General features: G+C 52.9%; 2 protein-coding genes across 2 annotated transcripts; both read left to right on the top strand.

Moving 5' to 3' along the window:
* Window positions 1–211: 211 nt before the first annotated feature.
* Window positions 212–2,670, top strand: LOC102446062 (olfactory receptor 52B2-like). Its single transcript, XM_075934436.1, has 2 exons — window positions 212–1,144; window positions 2,605–2,670. Exons 1-2 carry the CDS (start codon window positions 212–214, stop codon window positions 2,668–2,670), a joined length of 999 nt encoding a protein of 332 aa, XP_075790551.1.
* Window positions 2,671–13,747: 11,077 nt separating this feature from the next.
* LOC102445833 (olfactory receptor 52B2-like) lies at window positions 13,748–14,713 on the top strand. Its single transcript, XM_006129885.3, has one exon. The coding sequence runs from the start codon at window positions 13,748–13,750 to the stop codon at window positions 14,711–14,713; it is 966 nt and encodes a 321-aa protein (XP_006129947.3).
* The last annotated feature ends 6,129 nt before the right edge of the window (window positions 14,714–20,842 follow it).

Genomic DNA, 20,842 nt, shown 5'->3' with positions numbered 1-20,842 from the left:
ACTCTATAACAGAAACCGTTATTGCAATATGGTTGCTGTAGTGTTTCATTGATGATTTACATGTTTACAATGGGCATAACTGCTAAAATGTGTAGCCAACAGCCAACCCTAACCCAAACACAGTCCAGTCCCGGCTGCCCCTCTAGTTCTCACTGATTTTCTCTTCTGTGTTAGCTGCTAGAAACAGAATAGAAGCTCCAGGGGACGGTGCATGATGCCAGCCGACAATCACAGCGTTTTTACCCCAGAAATCTTCATCCTGACCGGATTCCCAGGTACGGAGGAGTCTCAGGTCTGGCTCGCCATCCCCTTCTGTCTGATGTACATTGCGGCGCTTCTGGGGAACTCTCTGCTCCTGTTCATCATAGCGACAGAACGAAGTCTCCATGAGCCCATGTACCTTTTCCTCTCCATGCTGGCCACTGCTGATCTGCTGTTATCCACCAGCTCAGTGCCCAAGATGCTGGCCGTGTTCTGGTTCAGGGCAGGGGAAATTTCTTTTGCTGCCTGCCTCACCCAGATATTCTTCATCTACGTCAGTTTCACCTCTGAGTCGGGCATCCTGCTGGCCATGGCGTTTGATCGGTACGTTGCCATCTGCAACCCCCTGAGATACACCACCCTGCTCTCCAAGCCAGTGATCGGGAAGATCGGGCTGGCGGTTCTCACAAGGAGCGTCAGCGCCTTTTTACCTCACTTCGTTCTCCTGAAACGCCTGAAGTTCTGCAGAACCAACGTCCTGCCTCACAACTACTGCCAGGAATGGGCCGTCGCTCAGCTGGCCTGCAATGACGTCACAGCCAACCTGTGGTACGGCAGAGTCATGGCGATTTTAGCATTTGGCTTGGACGCCGTGCTCATCGCTGCGTCTTACGTGCTGATCCTCAGGGCCGTCTTCCAGCTCCCATCCAGGGGCCCCCGGCTCAAAGCCCTGCGCACCTGCGGCTCCCACGTCTCTGTCATCCTGATGTTCTACATGTCGTCTTTTTTCTCCTATTTTGCATACCAATTTGGGCGCATCGTCCCTGGTACTATTCTCAACCTACTGGCCAACAGCCATGTGCTCCTTCCCCCCATGTTAAACCCCATCATTTATGGGGTGACATCAAAAGAGATCCTGAAACGGGTGAGCCATTTGTTTTATCGCAGCTACAGATGAAGCTCCCAGTAGGGTTAAGGGTAGCAGCAGAAAATACCCTCAGATACGGCAATTAACGCTGGGTTTTCATCGGAACTGTCGGCCTGTTGTCATTATGAACCTGCCCTGAGTTAGCTTGAATATTTGATTCACTTGCAAACATAAATGGGTGCAATAAAAGATATTTCCTTCTCCACTCTCTCTAGTTATATCCTGGGACAAAACCACTGCACATTTCCACAATAGGCAGCCAGACCGCATGAGTCTTGTCCTGAGCTGAAAGGAAAAAACAAAGGAATAAGGAACAAAGGCAAAACCACCCTGAGGGAGAGCACAGTGTGTGCATCTCACCTGTGACAAGCTGCATCTGAGATGGAACGTAAATGACAACAAAAAACAACAACCAAGGGAGCCATGACTTGGGCCAGGGGGGATATGCCCTTCAGTGCAGGTTGGGGAGAGCGGGTGTCTACTCTTCGCTCTGCCACTGACTTGCTGTGTCCCCTTGGGTGAGTTCCTTTTCTTCCCAATTTACTCCATTGCAAAGTGAGTTTAATTTGGAGCCAGAATGGAGGCCAGGAACATGTGTCCTCGAGGAACAGTGGCCCCACATCCCAGTAGAACAGGAGTGGGTTCACAGTGCTTGACCTGGAGACCCACCTTAAGAGGACGTAGCTGAGGCAGCACAAACCTTCCCCACACACTCCACAGCAAACCCAGAGGGTCACCGAGTTTAAGGCCAGACAGGACCCCGGTTTGAGCTGAATGACACAGGCCCTGGAGTGTCACCCCCTGTGCTGAGCCCAGTCCCTGTGTACGGCCAAAGCACCCGTCACCGAGCTGTGGAAACTCCTAAATCCTTCCAGTGCCTGGCCGGGCTCAGCCCCCCGCTCCGTAGCCCTGGCCTGTGGCCCTTGGATGCTGCAGTGGCTGCCTTAGGGCTCCTGTGGCAGGGCTGGGCCCGGCTGAGCCTGGCTGCTCTCGCTCTCTGTCCCACACAGGTAGCTCCCTGGCAGTGCCGGGGTGGGGGAGAGTTCAGGGGGGCTGTGGCCTGGGGCGGCGGGGGAGGGGCTCACTGGCCCGTGCTCTCGGCTCCCCCCGACCGTGGGAGAGGGAGAGGAGCAGCGTCTCTGGGAGAGAGCCACATTTGTGCTGCTCATAAGAACATAAGAACGGCCATACTGGGTCAGACCAAAGGTCCATCTAGCCCAGTAGCCTGTCTGCCGACAGTGGCCAGCACCAGGTGCCCCAGAGAGGGTGGACCGAAGACAATGATCAAGCGATTTGTCTCCTGCCATCCTTCTCCAGCCTCTGACAAACAGAGGCTAAGGACACCATTTCTATCCTCTGGCTAATAGCCTTTTATGGACCTAACCTCCATGAAATTATCTAGCTTCTCTTTAAACTCTATTACAGTCCTAGCCTTCACAGCCTCCTCTGGCAAGGAGTTCCACAGGTTGACTACACGCTGTGTGAAGAAGAACTTTCTTTTATCCGTTTTAAACCTGCTACCCATTAATTTCATTTGGTGACCTCTAGTTCTTCTGTTTAGGGAACTAACAAATAACTTTTCTTCATCGGCCCTCTCCACACCACTCATGATTTTATAGACCTCTATCATATCCCCCCTCAGTCTCCTCTTTTCTAGAGGGATGTTTTGCCAGTGAGGGGACCGGGCTGATTCTTCTGGCCCTCTTCTCCCAGGACAAGTTCCTGTGCTCAAGAGACTTTGGTGAGGGACTTGTCAGAGGATTCCGGGAAGTGCAAGGACCCCACAGCCAGTGGGTCCCCCGTGTCCACACGCTGGTTCACCCCATCAGAGATCTCTAGTCGCCTGTGGGGCCTGGTTACTCCTCACAGTAGACGTGTAACCCCAACGTGCTGCGTTTGCCTCCCCAGCCCATTGGGGATTCCTGTCACTAGCAGCTGCAGGTGGGCCGGGGTCTAGCGTCCCCCGGACCATCGCCCACATCAGACTGGGAAGGTCCCTTGGCCGACGAGGAAATGTCTTTGGGCAGAGTGAGGGGGGTGGCTGGTGGCTCTGGGACAGGGCGTCACACCCAGCGGCTGCCCACGGTGTGAGAGCCTGGTTGGGCTCAGGGTCTATCTCTGGGAGGCGGGAGGCAGGTGGAGCGACGGTAACACTCCCTGTCATGCAGCAGCTTTGTCTTAGACACCTGCTGCTCCAGCTGTAGGTCACTGACGGGCAGGAGAAATCTGATCCTTCCTGTCCCCCAGACCCGCCCTGTGACGCAGGGGCAAAGGGTCCCCTGGATGGGAGATGCAGACCCTGGATGAAATGCACATGCTGCAAATGGGGACTAGGATTCAAGGGGTCTGAGTCCTATCCCCAAACTCTGCTACTGCCCTGCTGGATAACCCTGGGCAAGTCAAGTCACCGCCCTGTGCCTCAGTTTTCTCATCTGTAAAATGGGCAGAAGTACAGGCCTCAACGGGTCATCTAATCCAGTCCTCTGCATTCACAGCAGGACTCAGTGCTGCCGAATCCATTCCTGACAGGTGTTTGTCCGACCTGCCCTGCAGAATGACAGGGATTCCACAACCTCTCTAGGCAATTGATTCTAGTTAACCACCCTGAGAGGTGGGAGGTGTTTCCTAATGTGCCTCCTAAACCTCCCTTGCTGTTTGGACAGTCACCAGAAGTTGGGAAGAAAATTTTTTCTCCCTCTTCTTCCAGGAATCTTTTAAGTACTAGATATCTGTCATCATGTCCCCTCTCAGTCTTCCCTTTTCTAATCTAAATTAAACTTTTTTGTGGTTGTTGTTGGGGTTTTTTTGTTCAATCTTCCCAGATAGGTCCTGTTTGTGTTGCACTTTTTCCTCTTTCTCCTCATCTTTCCTGAAATGCGGCGCCCACAACTCAACAAAACGCTCCAGCTGAGGCCTAATCAGCACAGAGTGGAGGGGAAGAATTGCTTCTCGCATCTTACAACTCTCCTGCTCATGCAACCCAGAGGGATGTCTGCTTTTTTTGCAACAGTGTCACACAGCTGACTCATATTTCACTTTTCATAGACTCATCGAACACGAGAACTGGAAGGGACCTCGAGAGGTCACCAAGTCCAGTTCCAATGGCCCATCTAGCCCCAGTGTCCTGCCTTTCAAAAGGGGCCAGGTGCTTCAGAAGGCATAGGCAGGAGATACAATTATCAAACGATCCATCTCCTGTGCCCCATTCACAGCTTCTGGCAAACAGGCTACAGACACCCTCCCGGCCCTTTCTGGCTAGTAGCCCAGTCAGATAGACCAAGCCTCCTTCAACTTATTATGCTTATAATGGATCCCTGTTATAGTCTGGGCCTGTCCATCATCCCCGTGGATGAACGGGAAAAAACATTTGTTTTGTTTGTTTTAAATCTGCTGCCTGTCAATTTCATCAGGTGAGCTTCATGTGTCATGTGAGGGAAGGGATATCTAGTTTTCCACGCCATTCATGATTTGCTAGACATCTAACATATAGCCCCCCTTGCAACATTTCTCTTCCAGGCTGAATCCCCAGCCGTGTCAATATCTCCTCATATGAAAGCTGTTCCTTACCCCCGTCGGGGACTCGAACCCGGATGGCGTCTGTTCGTTGTCTGACCACAAAGAGACAGGCAACACCAGCAAGATCTAATCACAAGCTCTTTATTGAATAGTGCACACAACAATAGAGAGCGGCCCGTCTCCAAAGAGAACCAGCCCCGATTTCATTAACAGGTAGGCCTATATAGACAGTTCCGTCGTGTCACAGACTATTTGCCCAAGCAACCCACCCCCCTTTGTCGGTTAGAAACTTTTAATATCCATGCACACCTGGCCAAGTATACATCATGGCCTTAAGTAATTCAGAATGCATCAGCAATTCCTTATCAGCCCAAAAGACAGGTACTGGGCAACAAGGAGACAGTTTGCTATGGCCAAAGGAGAACATAAACAGGGAGTTTGGAACAAACGGGGAGAGCAGAAACAGGGAGTCTCCTAATCAGGTCTCAAAACAAACTGTTCCTCATCACAGCAGGTACAAAAATGCAGCTTCTCTCCAGTTCTGTCCAGGGACTACCCAGAAACCTTTGTTACATTTGCTTTAGCACAACTGCACTAGGCCTAATTTTCTAGGGCCTAACACCCCTGTAGCCGATCAAGTTACGTTCCTATTGTGCTAATCATACGTTTGTGTTAAATTAAATTAATTCTACAGTCCTAATCATCCAAGTGGCCCTTTCTGTACCTTTTCTAAGCCCAGTCTATCTTGGTTTCGATGGGGTGACCGGATCTGCAGACAGTCTGAATGACGTGGCGTCCCATGACTTTATCTAGGGGCAGTAACAGCAGGAGTCCAAATGCAGTCCCCTGCCACACAGCACTGTGTATTGCTCCTCTTTCCCCCTCTCTTGTAAGTGGAGTGCAGGGCAGAGTTTGGGGACCAGCTAAGGATCCTTCATGCACTTGGCTGACCAGCTGTTTGTTAATTTCATCACCTGCCTCCCTCTGGCAGCACGCAAACTCCCTGCCCCCAAGGCAAAGGTGGAAGCAGCCCAAACCTTGGAGCTGGGACACGGATTTTAGCAGATCTCGGGTATGACATCCAAATTGACCCCCTGAACCCCTATAAATGACACCTTGACGGGAGGTGGATTCTGCGGGCGCAGCTCTGAGCTCTAGGCCTGCCCCCACCAAGGGCAGTGACTGGGAGTGGGCGGCTGAGACGGGTCGGGCCTGTTTTGGGGGGTTTTCCCCAAATGAACCCCACGCTCCTTCCCTCCCTTAGGGTCTGTCTACACTACAGCTCTAATTCGAACTAACTTAGTTAATTCGAACTAAGCTAATTCAAACTAACGCATCCAGACTAAAAAACTAGTTCGAATTAGAATTTTGCTAATTCGAACTAGCATGTCCACACAGAGTGGACCCTGAACTGGGGTTAAGGATGGCCGGAAGCAGTGCCAGCAGGGCATCAGATGAGGATTTAGAGTGTGGAGCTGCTGCCTCAGGCTAGCCGAGGGCTGCGCTTAAAGGGACCCGACACCCACCACGGACAGACAGTTCTCAGGGTTCCCCACTTGCTTGTCTACCTCGATGAGAGACAGCAAAGCAGTCCTGGCTTGGAGTGCCCGGAGTGCCCACACTCGGCACATCACAGCACTCGGACATCAGCCCAGCTGCACTTGCTGCAGGCTGCCATCTGGGAGGGTCAATCTGAGGGCTGTCAGGATCCAGGAGGCCCTGCAGGAGAGCTTCCACCCCGAGGAACCTGCAGAGCCACTTGTATTGCCCGGAGTACCCACACGTGGAACATCACAGCACTCGGCCATCAGCCCGGCTGCACTTGCCGCAGGCTGCCATCTGGGGAGAGGGGGCAATCGGGGGGCTGCAGGAGAGCTTCCACCCCCAGAAGCCCGCAGAGCCAGCCCAGTCCACTCCATCGGGGGCTCGTACCCCATTCCTCCCTCACCTCCTTCCACTTACCCCTCCCTAGCCCCCCTTCCTGATGTACAAAATAAAGGACAATTGTGTTCAAAAATAGAATCTCTCTTTATTGAACAAAACTGGGGGAGACTGGGAAAAGGAGGTGGGAGAGGGGAGGGCAGCTACAATGATGAGGGGTTTGGAACAGGACCCATATGACGAGAGGCTAAAGATACTGGGACTTTTCAGCTTAGAGAAGAGGAGACGGAGGGGGGATATGATAGAGGTCTCTAAAAGCATGAGTGGTGTGGAGAGGGTGCATACAGAAAAGTTCTTCATTAGTTCCCATAATAGAAGGACTAGGGGACACAAAAGGAAAGGAATGGGTAGCAGACTTCAAACTGTATGGTGTAGACGGAGCTTGTGTAGACGGGATGGTGTAGACGGAGCTTGATCCTGCCTTGAGGGCGGGGGGCTGGACTCGATGACCTCTCGAGGTCCCTTCCAGTCCTATTATTCTATGATTCTATGATTCTATGAAACTAGTAACAGAAAGTTGTTCTTCACAAAGCAAAGAGGCAACCTGTGGAACTCCTTGCTGCAGGAGGCTGTGAAGGCTACAACTAGAACAGAGTTTAAAGGGAAGTGAGATCAAGTCATGGAGGTTGGGTCCACGGAGTGGTATTAGCCAGGGGGTAGGAGTGGTGTCCCTGTCCGGAGTTTGCGGAAGGCTGGAGATGGATGGCACGAGACAAATGGCTTGGTCACTGTCTTTGGTCCGTCCCCTCCAGGGTCCGTAGGGTTGTCCGCTGTCGGCAGAGAGGCTACTGGGCTAGATGGACCTTTGGTCTGACCCAGGACGGCCATTGTAAGCTCAGGGCTCAGGGTCGGGGGTCTCACTGGACCACCTTGATTTTCATGCAAACCTGCTCCTGGGTGGCCAGGCTGGCAGCTCTCCTGCCCTAGACGGCCACTTTCCTGTGCCTAGTGCGGAGGTCATGGACGAGGTCCACGATGTCTGCACTAGCCCAGGAAGGTGCCCGCCTCTTGCGGCCCCGGGCAAGCTCCCGGGAGCCGCCAGCCTGGTCCCGGGAAGAGGTGGAGGGCTGGGTGGCAGCAGGTGGCTGGCTCGAGCCTTGCCAGGTGCAGGGTCTGCGGGCTGGGTGCTGGCAGGCTTGCACCTGGCACGGGCACAGTAGCCAGCCCGTGCCCCTTTAAAAGGTCCGGGGCCGGGAGGGGGGCAATAGAGTTTCCCTGGTGGTGCCAAGAGTGGCCACTAGGGCAAGCTGGGGAGGGCTAGCCTCCCACTAGTTAGAATTAAGGGGCTACACAGCCCTGAATTCGAACTAGCTAATTCAAACTAGGCGTTAGTCCTCGTGGAATGAGGATTACCTAGTTCGAACTAAGCGCTCCGCTTGTTCCAATTAAGTTCGAACTAGCGGAGCGCTAGTGTAGCGCCTAGGAAAGTTAATTCGAACTAACGTCTGTTAGTTCGAATTAACTTTGTAGTTTAGACATACCCTGAGTTTAATGCTACTTTTCTACACTTAGGCCCCGAATCTCCCAGGCAGATGGAGGTGGGAGGAGGGTGAATTTCCCAGGTTACTAGGTGTGCTCTGAGCCACTTCCATGTTGGATGGATGGGGAGGAGCCCCTGGATACTGAATGCGGCCCTGGCTGCTCCTGGCTGTATCTGGCAGAAGAGTTACATTGTGAATCTGAGTGAGTTTCACACTGTTTGCCAGCACTTTACGTGAGCCATTTACGGGACAAGACTCCCTCAGACTTGTGTGTGGTGCCGGGAGTTGCTGAGTTCTCAGCCTGTGACGTAGTGGGGGGGTCCCTTGCTGGTTGCTGTGCTGGGCAGTGGGTTGTGAGTGACCCTCACTGGCTGCTGGCTGCAGCACGGCCTAGCAGGGCAGGGGATGAGTCATTATGCAAGGGGGCTTCGAACCCATCTGACGAGTTCTCCCCCAGGGAGCGGAACAATGGGAAGAAGGGGAGTGGAGCCCTGGCTGGGGGCAGGGCTGGAAGTGAGTTAGTTTCTGTCTGGGAGCATGGAGGAGGCAGCCTAGGGAAGGGGCTGGGATTTAGGGGCCCAGTCTCCCTCATCTCTAGGGGGGCTGAGGCATCCTAGGCCTGCCCTGGAACCAGATTACATCTGTGCTGGGCTGTATCCTGGAGAAGCAATAAACTCCCTCTGTTCTACTGGCTGGTGGAGTCTGTCTGGGCCATTACGGGGGTGCAGGAGACAGGAAAACCTCAACGCACCGTCACAGCCTAGAGCTGAATGGAAACACAAGGCCACACTTTGTCGGGAGTTTCAGTGTCACAAGGGCCTTTCTAACTAGCGTGCAACAGGAGCCAGGCTCAGACACAGCCAGGGAGGGGAAAGGGTTAATTCTCGGCTGCTGTTTCCCACCTGAGTCAGTCTCAGAGGCCAGGTCCCGGGGGCTCCCTGCTGGCTCCGAGCCCCCGCTGGGATTCCCAGGGCTGCTGTATAAACACCCCTGTCCCTCAGCCCTGTGCAGTGCGGCTTCCCCATCCCTGCAGCTCCCTGTGTCCAGGCAGCCATCACTCATCCCGGCCGGGGCAGGAGCCTGGTGAGTCCTGGGAAGGGCAGGGATCTGCCCCGGGGCGGCTGGAAACCCCTGGCCCCTAGGAAATGTGGGAAGGGGGGTTGGCTGGAACGGGGCTGCCTCCCTCGCACTGCAGGGCAGCATGGCAGCCCCTGGCCCTGAGCAAACGCCCCTGGCCCGGCGCGGAGGGGAAGTGAAGGAGTTCATCCTCCAGCCTGAGAGGGGGGAGCCGTGTGTGCTCGGGGGCTGGGGCTGGTGTCCCTGCATCCCACAGGGAGGTGGAATTATCCCCCCCCCGCTACATGTTACCCAGGGCAGGTCCGTGCTGTGTGGGGAGGTGTGATGGAGGCTGGGCTGTGGGGCTGGTCTCTCTGTGCTGCCCCCGCTCTGCACCCCCAGCCAGCCTAGGGGACCTGAAACAAACTGCCCAGGGCTCTCAGGGTCTGGCAGGGTCGGCAGGCACCCGGCCAGGGCTACTGATCATCAGGCAGAGGCCTAGCTACACACTGCCCCTCTGAGGGAGCTGGGAACGGTCCGGGGCCTGGTGCCTGTGGGACATCTCTGCCCGTCCCTCCCTCCCTGCCCGTGTCTCTCGGCGGGTCGGCCTGTCCCTGGGCTCGGGGGGGAACGGATGCTCAACCAGCACCGCAGAATAGTAAAATCCATGGGCTGCAGACGGGCCTGTGGGTGAACCCCTGTTATGTGGGGACCTCACGTTGCCCTGCCTCCACCCACGCTCTGCCCGGGCATTCCCGTGTAGCACTGAGGGGCAGATTGTATGGTCCAGTTGGGACTTGGTCCTTCTGATAGGCCTGGGAATATTCAGCCCTGGACTTGAGGTTGTATGTAGGAATCCTGGTCTAACATGGCGGAAATATCCATATTCAGGAGCCCTTTTATCTGCCTCCTAAATGTCCCCACAGAATTGAATAGAGGATTTACATGCTGGGCAGCTAGCAGAAGAGGTGAACGTAAAGTTAAAAAACACAACGGAGAGGAAACATGTGGTGGAATTTGTAAGCCTGGGGCAGAGACTGTAGCTCTGTAATATCGGGTGTTGCAAACTACAACCCTGCCTGTGACATGGTTAACACAACGGGGCAGAGAAATAGCAGGCAAGGAACAGGAACACAGAAAGAATTTAAAACAGCTGAAGTAGGGACGGGGCCCTGCAATGATCCTGCTCCCCTTGCACAGACAGGAAGCACGGGGACAGCATAACACCTTGGGGACAGCTCCCTGAACCGACAAAACCAGATGTCTCCGTCCCCTGTTAGAAACGTTTGTGGGCAAGAGCCGGCTGCAGGGAGCCACCCTGAGCCTGGGGAATGGGGAGAGCAATGGAGAAACTGGACCCTGCAAAATTAAAATGTGAAACAGGGTCCGTGCAGCGCAACCGCCAGCCCAGGGAAAAAGTCGGTTTCCGGTTAAATCTAAACAGGGCCCTAGCTGGCTGCCTGTCAGAGCAGGACAGGTAAGGGGGCAGAAGGAGAATGGGAAGGAAGATAGAACTGTCCCCGGATCACGGCAGGAGGCAGGATCAGTGACTCAGTCCCAGGGGAAGAGCGGAAAAAAGAATTTCAAAGTGAACAACTCAAATTAAGCGGCATTGCTGCATTAACACATGGAGTTGCACAAAAATATTTAACTGCAACCAAAAAGCCTCCCTCTCCCCAATCCACGCAGCGCACACACTAACACAACAGACACAGGGGGTCAAATCCACAATCCAGGCAGCACACACACTAACACAACAGACACAGGAGAACAAATCCACAATCCAGGCAGCGCACACACTAACACAACAGACACAGGAGAACAAATCCACAATCCAGGCAGCGCACACACTAACACAACAGACACAGGAGAACAAATCCACAATCCAGGCAGCACACACACTAACACAACAGACACAGGAGAACAAATCCACAATCCAGGCAGCACACACACTAACACAACAGACACAGGAGAACAAATCCACAATCCAGGCAGCACACACACTAACACAACAGACACAGGGGGTCAACTCCACAATCCACGCAGCACACACACTAACACAACAGACACAGGGGGTCAACTCCACAATCCAGGCAGCGCACACACTAACACAACAGACACAGGGGGTCAAATCCACAATCCACGCAGCGCACACACTAACACAACAGACACAGGGGAACAAATCCACAATCCATGCGGTGCACACACTAACACAACAGACACGGGGGCAAATCCACAATCCACGCAGCGCACACACTAACAACAGACACGGGGGAAATCCACAATCCACACAGCGCACACACTAACACAACAGACACGGGGGCCAAATCCACAATCCACGCAGCGCACACACTAACAACAGACACGGGGGAAATCCACAATCCACACAGCGCACACACTAACACAACAGACACGGGGGAAATCCACAATCCACGCGGCGCACACACTAACACAACAGACAGGGGGGAAATCCACAATCCACACAGCGCACACACTAACACAACAGACACGGGGGAAATCCACAATACACGCAGCGCACACACTAACACAACAGACACGGGGGAAATCCACAATCCACGCAGCGCACACACTAACACAACAGACACGGGGGAAATCCACAATCCACGCGGCGCACACACTAACACAACAGACACGGGGGAAATCCACAATCCACACAGCGCACACACTAACACAACAGACACGGGGGCCAAATCCACAATCCACGCAGCGCACACACTAACAACAGACACGGGGGAAATCCACAATCCACACAGCGCACACACTAACACAACAGACACGGGGGAAATCCACAATCCACGCGGCGCACACACTAACACAACAGACAGGGGGGAAATCCACAATCCACACAGCGCACACACTAACACAACAGACACGGGGGAAATCCACAATACACGCAGCGCACACACTAACACAACAGACACGGGGGAAATCCACAATCCACGCAGCGCACACACTAACACAACAGACACGGGGGAAATCCACAATCCACGCGGCGCACACACTAACACAACAGACACGGGGGCCAAATCCACAATCCACACAGCGCAAACACTAACACAACAGACACGGGGGAAATCCACAATCCACACAGCGCACACACTAACACAACAGACACGGGGGAAATCCACAATCCACACAGCGCACACACTAACACAACAGACACGGGGGGCAAATCCACAATCCACACAGCGCAAACACTAACACAACAGACACGGGGGAAATCCACAATCCACACAGCGCACACACTAACACAACAGACACGGGGGGCAAATCCACAATCCACACAGCGCACACACTAACACAACAGACACGGGGGAAATCCACAATCCACGCAGCGCACACACTAACACAACAGACACGGGGGAAATCCACAATCCACACAGCGCACACACTAACACAACAGACATGGGGGAAATCCACAATCCACGCAGCGCACACACTAACACAACAGACACAGGAGAACAAATCCACAATCCACACAGCGCACACACTAACACAACAGACACGGGGGAAATCCACAATCCACACAGCGCACACACTAACACAACAGACACGGGGGAAATCCACAATACACGCAGCGCACACACTAACACAACAGACAGGGGGGCACACATTGAGGTTTTGTCAGAGCAGGTAACACTCCCCGTTCCCCTCTCAGAGGCAGGGTAAGAAGTCGGGTTGCAGGGTCCCAGCTCCCCACCGTGTGCTCACAGCTCCGTGCATGGGGTGACCCGCTGCCTGGCTTTTCAAGAGACACTCCCACGTCTCACCCTCCTGCTGGGGGCCTGCTTGTTTCTTCCAAATGGGGAGATTGCCCCTTATGATCTGCTCTCCCCTCAGCACTGGGGGGACCTGCTGCTGCTGGAACTTAGTTCCCCAGCTGCGTGGGGAGCCCCGTGGCTGCTGGTGGGGGTGCAAGGCTGGTGTGCAGGGCAGCTGCTCTTCCTGCTGCAGGGGCCAGGCCGTGGCCAGCAGATGCCCCCCCCCACTCCCCAGGCAGGGTGCACCACCCCCCCACGCGGATGCCAGCCAAACCATGGCAAGGACAGGGGCGCCCGGAGCACAGAGGTGGCAGCAGCCCAGCAGGGGCAGGCTGTGTGTCGGCTCTCCCGCTGCTCCGGGGGGGTTGGCTTGGGCCCACCAGCCTGCCCTCCCCAGGCGAGCGCTGTATCCCCAGGAAATGCCAGTACCCATCCCACCACCTTCCCTTCAGGGCATCCTTCCACCTAGGCAGCCTGTCCAGGCTCTTGCACCCAGTGCCGCAGGTCAGAGTGGCTGCCTGTGGGCAGGTGGCGTGCGGCTGCTTTGGTGCAAGGAGCAGCTGGAGATTCTGCTGTGACACCAACACCAGGAGAGCCCCCTGCTTACCCCAGGGCCAGAGCCCCCCTCCCCATCTCCCCTCGGTGGGGTGGGATGTTCTGTAGCAGGAGAGTGAGTCTGGTGCATGGTCCCACCCGACAGGCTGCTCACACCAGGGAGGTTTGCTGGGGTCTCTCATTCTGTCCCCAAACACAGTCCAGTCCCGGCTGCCCCTCCAGGTCTCACTGATTTTCTCTTCTGTGTTAGCAGCTGGAAGAGGAACAGAAGATCCAAGGGACGGTCCATGATGCCAGCCGACAATCACACCTTTTTTGCACCGGAAATCTTCATCCTGACCGGCATCCCTGGTACAGAGGAATCTTATGTCTGGCTCTTCTTCACCTTCTGTCTGATGTACCTTACTGCTCTTGTGGGGAACACTCTCCTCCTGTTCATCATAGCGACAGAACGAAGCCTCCATGAGCCCATGTACCTTTTCCTCTCCATGCTGGCTGCTGCTGATCTGCTGTTGTCGACCACCACAGTGCCCAAGATGCTGGACTTGTTCTGGTTCAGAAAAGGGGAAATTTCTTTTGCTGCCTGCCTCACCCAGATGTTCTTCATCTATGTCAGTTTTACCTCTGAGTCGGGCATCCTGCTGGCCATGGCGTTTGATCGGTACGTTGCCATCTGCAACCCCCTGAGATACACCACCCTGCTCTCCAAGCCAGTGATCGGGAAGATCGGGCTGGCGGTTCTCACAAGGAGTGTCGGCATCTCTTTTGCTTACATCCTTCTCGTGACACGGCTGAAGTTCTGCAGAACCAACCTCCTGCCTCAAACCTATTGCCAGGAATGGGCCGTCGCTCAGCTGGCCTGCGACGACATCGCAGACCATTTCTGGTACGGCGTCGCTGTGGCTATTTTAGCCGATGGGTTGGACACCGCGCTCATTGCTGCATCTTACCTGCTGATCCTCAGGGCCGTCTTCCGGCTCCCGTCCAGGGGCGCCCGGCTCAAGGCTCTGCGCACCTGCAACTCCCACATCAGTGTCATCCTGATCTTCTACACAACCGCATTTTTCTCCTACTACGCACACCAATATGTGCACATCATCCCGGGTTATATTCTCAACCTGCTGGCCCACAGCCAGTTGCTCCTTCCCCCCATGCTAGACCCCATCATTTACGGGGTGACATCAAAGGCGATCCTGAAACACGCGATCCACTTGTTTTATCGAAGCTACAGACGAATGTCCCTGAAGGGTTAAGGAAGGCAGCAGAAAATGCCCTCGGAGTGGAACACAACGGAGAGGAAACATGTGGTGGAATTTGTAAGCCTGGGGCAGAGACTGTAGCTCTGTAATATCGGGTGTTGCAAACTACAACCCTGCCTGTGACATGGTTAACACAACGGGGCAGAGAAATAGCAGGCAAGGAACAGGAACACAGAAAGAATTTAAAACAGCTGAAGTAGGGACGGGGCCCTGCAATGATCCTGCTCCCCTTGCACAGACAGGAAGCACGGGGACAGCATAACACCTTGGGGACAGCTCCCTGAACCGACAAAACCAGATGTCTCCGTCCCCTGTTAGAAACGTTTGTGGGCAAGAGCCGGCTGCAGGGAGCCACCCTGAGCCTGGGGAATGGGGAGAGCAATGGAGAAACTGGACCCTGCAAAATTAAAATGTGAAACAGGGTCCGTGCAGCGCAACCGCCAGCCCAGGAAAAAGTCGGTTTCCGGCTAAATCTAAACAGGGCCCTAGCTGGCTGCCTGTCAGAGCAGGACAGGTAAGGGGGCAGAAGGAGAATGGGAAGGAAGATAGAACTGTCCCCGGATCACGGCAGGAGGCAGGATCAGTGACTCAGTCCCAGGGGAAGAGCGGAAAAAAGAATTTCAAAGTGAACAACTCAAATTAAGCGGCATTGCTGCATTAACACATGGAGTTGCACAAAAATATTTAACTGCAACCAAAAAGCCTCCCTCCCCCCAAACCATGAGGCGCACACACTAACACAACAGACACGGGGGGCAAACCCACAATCCATGCGGTGCACACACTAACACAACAGACACGGGGGGCAAATCCACAATCCATGCGGTGCACACACTAACACAACAGACACAGGGGGCAAACCCACAATCCATGCGGTGCACACACTAACACAACAGACACAGGGGGCAAACCCACAATCCATGCGGTGCACACACTAACACAACAGACACAGAGGGCAAATCCACAATCAAAGGAGATCCTGAAACGCGCGATCCACTTGTTTTATCGAAGCTACAGACGAATGTCCCTGAAGGGCTAAGGGAGGCAGCAGAAAATGCCCTTGGACATGACAACGAACACCGGGTTTTCATTGGAACTATGGGACTGTTGTCAATATGAACCTGTCGTGGAACGAGGAGTAACGGTAGCTCGGAATAGGAAGCCTAATCCCAACTACCTAGTCCGTCCCGCGTGTAGCCGTGGGGCACGGAGTCCGCACTAGCGGACATTTAAAAATGGCGGCGCCCGGCAATATGCAAATGAAGCCCAGGAAATTCAAATTCCGGGCTTCATTTGCAACTCCGGTTGCCTACATTACCACCCTAGTTCGAACTAGGGGGCTAGTGTAGACAGACCCCCAGTTCTTTGCATTCAGAGCAGGACTAGCTGCTCCTGAGACCATCCCTGACAGGTGTTTGTCTAACCTGCTCTGCAGAATATCCAATGACAGGGATTTTGCAACCTCTCTGGGCAATTTCCTCTAGGTGTTAACCCCCCTGAGATGTGGGAAGTGTTTCCTAAACCTCCCTTGCTGCTTGGTCAGTCACCAGAGGCTGAGAGAGAGATTTTTTCTCCCTCTTTTTCTAGGAACATTTCAAGTACCAGATATGTGTCATCACGTCCCCTCTCCGTCTTCCCTTTATTAATCTAAACAAAACCCTTTTTTTTTTCAATCTTCCCAGATAGGTCCTGTTTGTGTTGCACTTCTCTGCACTTTTTCCAGTTTCTCCGCATCTCTCCTGGGACGTGCTACCCAGAACTGAACACAGTCCTCTAGGTGAGACCTAACCAGAGGGGAAGAATCACTTCTCATGTCTCACAACACTCGTGCTCAGACACGCCAGAAGGATGTCTGCTTGTCTTGCAACAGTGTCACACAGTTGACTCAATTTCTCTTTTCATAGAATCACAGAAGACGAGAAGTGGAAGGGACCTCGAGAGGTCACCAAGCCCAGTCCCCTGCCCCCTGCTTTTGTAAACTGTGACCCCAGATCCCTTTCTGCTGTTCTCCTCCCTGGGCAGCCATTTCCATGTTGTATCTGTGCGACTGAGCTGAGTCCCTGAATTATTGAATTTCATCCTGTTTACCTCAGAGCATTTCTCCAGTTTGTCCAGGTCATTTTCAATTATGACCCTGTCCTCCCAAGCACTGCCAACCCCTGTCAGCTTGGTACTTTCCACAAACTTTATAAATGACCTATCCATGCCATTTTCTAAATCATCAATGAAGATATTGTAAGTGTGAGGATACGGCCCTTTTCTGGAGCCATAGTGTAAGGCCTTGTCATGGCTCCTTCCCCACTCTGACCCCACAAGTGCAGAAGTGCCAGGTACTCAGGGGTGGGGTGTGATTTCCTAGGTTACTAGGTGTGATCTGAGCTAGTTCCAAGTAATAATAAAGAAACCGGGGAGAGACTATTTGGGATATCTCACCCCTAAAGTACAAACCAGGACACAACAATTAATCAATACCAGGTTACCAAAAAAAAAAAAAAAAAGGAGAAAGAACTTTTATTATCACCACAATGTTCATGTTACAAGCATTATGACTAGATGGAAAAGTCAAAAGTAATACTCAGGGGGAAACTCCATCATGGACCTAGAACTTAGTTAGAAAGGAAAGCAAAAACATTTTTAAAAAGTGCACAGACATCAGATCCCAAACCATAAAGCAATAAAACCTGTCGGTGTCCCCGAGTAGCTGGAGAGACACTGCCCCAGAGACAAAGGAGGGAGAAACCAAACATGGCTTTGTCCTAGTTTGAAATTCCTACCTACGTTTCTATTGGCTGAATGTACCTGACCTAGATAAGGTTAACCCCTTAATTCCCAGGCTGCTGGCTAACCCTCATGATCATGACATGCCCCCCCAAATCGCAGATGGTGCTGGACAGCTTCCGGCCGCACTGGCTGTGATTTCTTCTTGGAGGTCTGAGATAAAACAGTAAATAAGTACATGCACGCCTTACTAGACCATTGAAATACATGAAAAGTAAACAAAATGCTTCCACATCTGTGTAGTACCACGACAGATCTACAGAGAGAGTCCTAAGTATATTTCTTGCAGTGTTACTTTTGCCAAGGCCCCGTGTTGTTGTCTCATTTCAACTGCCCCTTTTACCAACCAAACTCTCAGCCTCAAATCAAATTTAGAACAGCTGGGGCCCTGATCTAAAGCTCAACTGACCAGGCTCTGTGCATCATGGCGCCAGCTCAGGGAGAATTGCTTAAAACCAGGGCTACATATCGCCCTCAACTGGGGTCCTTTTCTAAGGCACGCCGCCAGTTACACTGAGCACGTCAGCTGCCAACCTGGCCAGCAGGAAGCCTCCCCAGCAAAACCCCTCAGGCAACCCAGCTTTCCTGTGCCACACTCAGACTTAGGCCTCACGCACAGGTGAGAGGTTATAAAACCCACACTCACCAGCTCCAAACAGATCCTCCTGGGCCAAAGGACTCAGCCACAGTTCCAGCCCACTTTTCACTTTAGATCTTACCCACAAGATCACGCTGCGCCAATCCTTTCGAATCTAAACTGTAAAGAGTCACAAATAAAAGAAAGAAAAAATTAAGAGTAAGATTGTTAATGAGAACACTTGTCATACATCAGTCACCGAGTGAGTGCTTGATACAGGATGGCTAGTACAAACTTCTCGCTTCACAGTCTTTAGCGTCAGCCTCAGTTTCCCTTTCCACACAGCGCACCAATTTTGGAACGCACCATCTCAGCTGAGTTGCTCCAACACTCATTACAAGTATTAACAGTGAAATGCCAGTGTCACAAGGCTTTTGAACATAGTGTGTCCTTGGGTACATTTCTTAACTGTTTCTAGGGCCCTTGCACAAAATCATGCACATTGGACATTTTTACAGTTCTTTGCAACAGCAGTTTAGTGGTTACAACAGTTGACATCAGCAATGGGAATGAACCCAAACTCTGACCATTTTGGGCTTCCAGATTTAAAAAGCTGCAGCCTTCCTGGGCAAATACATGTCTTGCCCCTCCCCCTTGCCCTATGTGTTCAAATTCAGACCTTCCTCTCCCAAAGACAAAGGGCCGGCTGGGTGTGTCTCCCCTGCCCACAATAGCTATAGAATTTCCTTGCTCCCCATAGCTAATCATGAAGCAAGCAGTCCAAACATTAATCTGGTGCTGGCACCCTGCTGCTTTCCATCTAGTTTTCCAGGTGGGCCACTGCCTCTCAGATACAGGGTCTAGGTGAACTAGCCAGGTAGACTTCCAGATTCCTTGTCCACTCACAGAACCAGACTGGAACCATTCATGTTTCAGCCACACACACTCCCCAGCAAGCTGGTCAAACACAGCCACTTGGTCACCAGAGGGCTGTTTCACCTCCCTGGCTGTCTCCACTCTATGTGAAACCATCTCCAATCCCTCTGCAACTTCCTCACCCTTGTCCACATTGGATCTTTCTAACCCCAAGTCACTTTTACCCCCTTCGAACACAACAACCTGCTGAGCCATCATTTCCCCTGGGCTGTGTCTAGACTGGCAAGTTTTTCCGCAAAATCAGCTGCTTTTCTGGAAAAACTTGCCAGCTCTCTACACTGGCTGCTTGAACTTCCGCAAAAGCACTGATGATCTCCTGTAAGATTGTCAGTGCTTTTGCGGAAATACTATGCTGCTCCCATTTGGGCAAAAGTCTTTTTCCGAAAGACTTTTATGCAAAAGGGCCAGTGTAGACAGCACAGATTTCTTTTCCGCAAAAAAGCCCCGATGGCGAAAATGGTGGTCGGGGCTTTTTTGCGGAAAAGCGCGTCTAGATTGACCACGGATGCTTTTCCGCAAAAAATGCTTTTGCGGAAAAGCGTCCTGCCAATCTAGATGCGCTTTTCTGAAAATGCTTTTAATGGAAAACTTTTCCGTTCAAAGCATTTCTGGAAAATCATGCCTGTCTAGACGTAGCCCAGGTGTCCTGGCCAGGATCGTACCCTGATCACACAGAGTCACTCTCCCTTCCAGCAACACACCAGCAACAGGCAACACACAAGCACTAGACTGGTGTGATCCCTGAGTTCCTGACATGATACTGGCTGGGCCCACCCCAGTTACAGCACCACTGTCCCCAGCTGATACAAACCTAGGCTCCTCCCCTTTCTGGGCTTCAGCTGTGGGTCCACAGCTGAACTAAATCTGGACCCGCAGCCCTGTGATCAGCCATTCCAGGCTGACAGGCACCTCCTGCAGACAAAGAAGTGGGAAGAAACCCAGAAACCCTTCCCCCTCAGGCATACTGCCCCTCCCAGCAGCCAAACTGCCAGGCTCCACGCACAGAGGTTGCTCACACTCTGCTCCCTCAAGTAAATCACTTTCAGCTTGTGCAGGTTCAATTTGACAAACGTCACCAGCCACCAACTCCTCACCCTCCAGAACTTGATCTTTTTCCTCCACTAAAACCCCATTCTGGCCAGCCACTCCAGACAGCCCCAGAGAAACACTTCCATGATTACTGGGCCCTTCCTGGCCCGTTTCTGATTCCAGCCTCACCTCTGAGGCTCCAAGGAGACGTGCAGAGACCTTACTCTTAGAGACACAGCTCTCTCCCTCAGGCAAACATTGCAAGGCTGTGTCTACATTGGTGCGATCTTGCGCAAACGTGGCTGCTTTTGCGCAAAAACTGGCTGCCTGTCTACACTGGCGGGGAGTTAATGCGCAAGAACACTGACGTTCGAATGTGTGAAATCAGGGCTTCTTGCACAAGAACTATGATGCTCCCGCTCAGGAATAAGCCCTCTGGAGGAACTGTTCTTGCGCAAGAGGCCAGTGCAGACAGGCAACATGAATTTCTTGCTCAAGAAAGCCCTGTGGTTAAAATGGCCATCGGAGCTTTCTTGTACAAGAGAGTGTCTACACTGGCACGGATGCTCTTGCGCAAAAGCACATGCCAGCGTAGACGCTCTCTTCTGGAAGAGTTCTTGCACAAAATAATGCCAGTGTAGACGCCCTCTTCTGGAAGAGTTTTTGCACAAAATCATGCCAGTGTAGACGTAGCCTTAGAGAAACTTTTACCTGGCTCCCCATAGGACTGGCTAGTCACAGATAACTTCCCAGAATCACACTCACCCCCTTCACAAACCTCCCTGTTATCTACAGGCAACACT

This window comes from Pelodiscus sinensis, chromosome 1 (assembly GCF_049634645.1).
Source record: "Pelodiscus sinensis isolate JC-2024 chromosome 1, ASM4963464v1, whole genome shotgun sequence".
NCBI lineage: Eukaryota > Metazoa > Chordata > Testudines > Trionychidae > Pelodiscus > Pelodiscus sinensis.
The sequence above is the reverse complement of the archived record's forward strand: the minus strand, read 5'-3'. Positions and strand labels throughout refer to the sequence as shown.

Excerpts from the sequence above, each read along its gene's own strand:
- LOC102446062 (XM_075934436.1), top strand. The coding sequence starts at position 212 with ATGATGCCAGCCGACAATCACAGCGTTTTTACCCCAGAAATCTTCATC. Across the intron at positions 1,145-2,604 it reads GGGTGAGCCATTTGTTTTAT|CGCTGTGTGAAGAAGAACTT; the intron begins CGCAGCTACAGA and ends AGGTTGACTACA.
- LOC102445833 (XM_006129885.3), top strand. The coding sequence starts at position 13,748 with ATGATGCCAGCCGACAATCACACCTTTTTTGCACCGGAAATCTTCATC.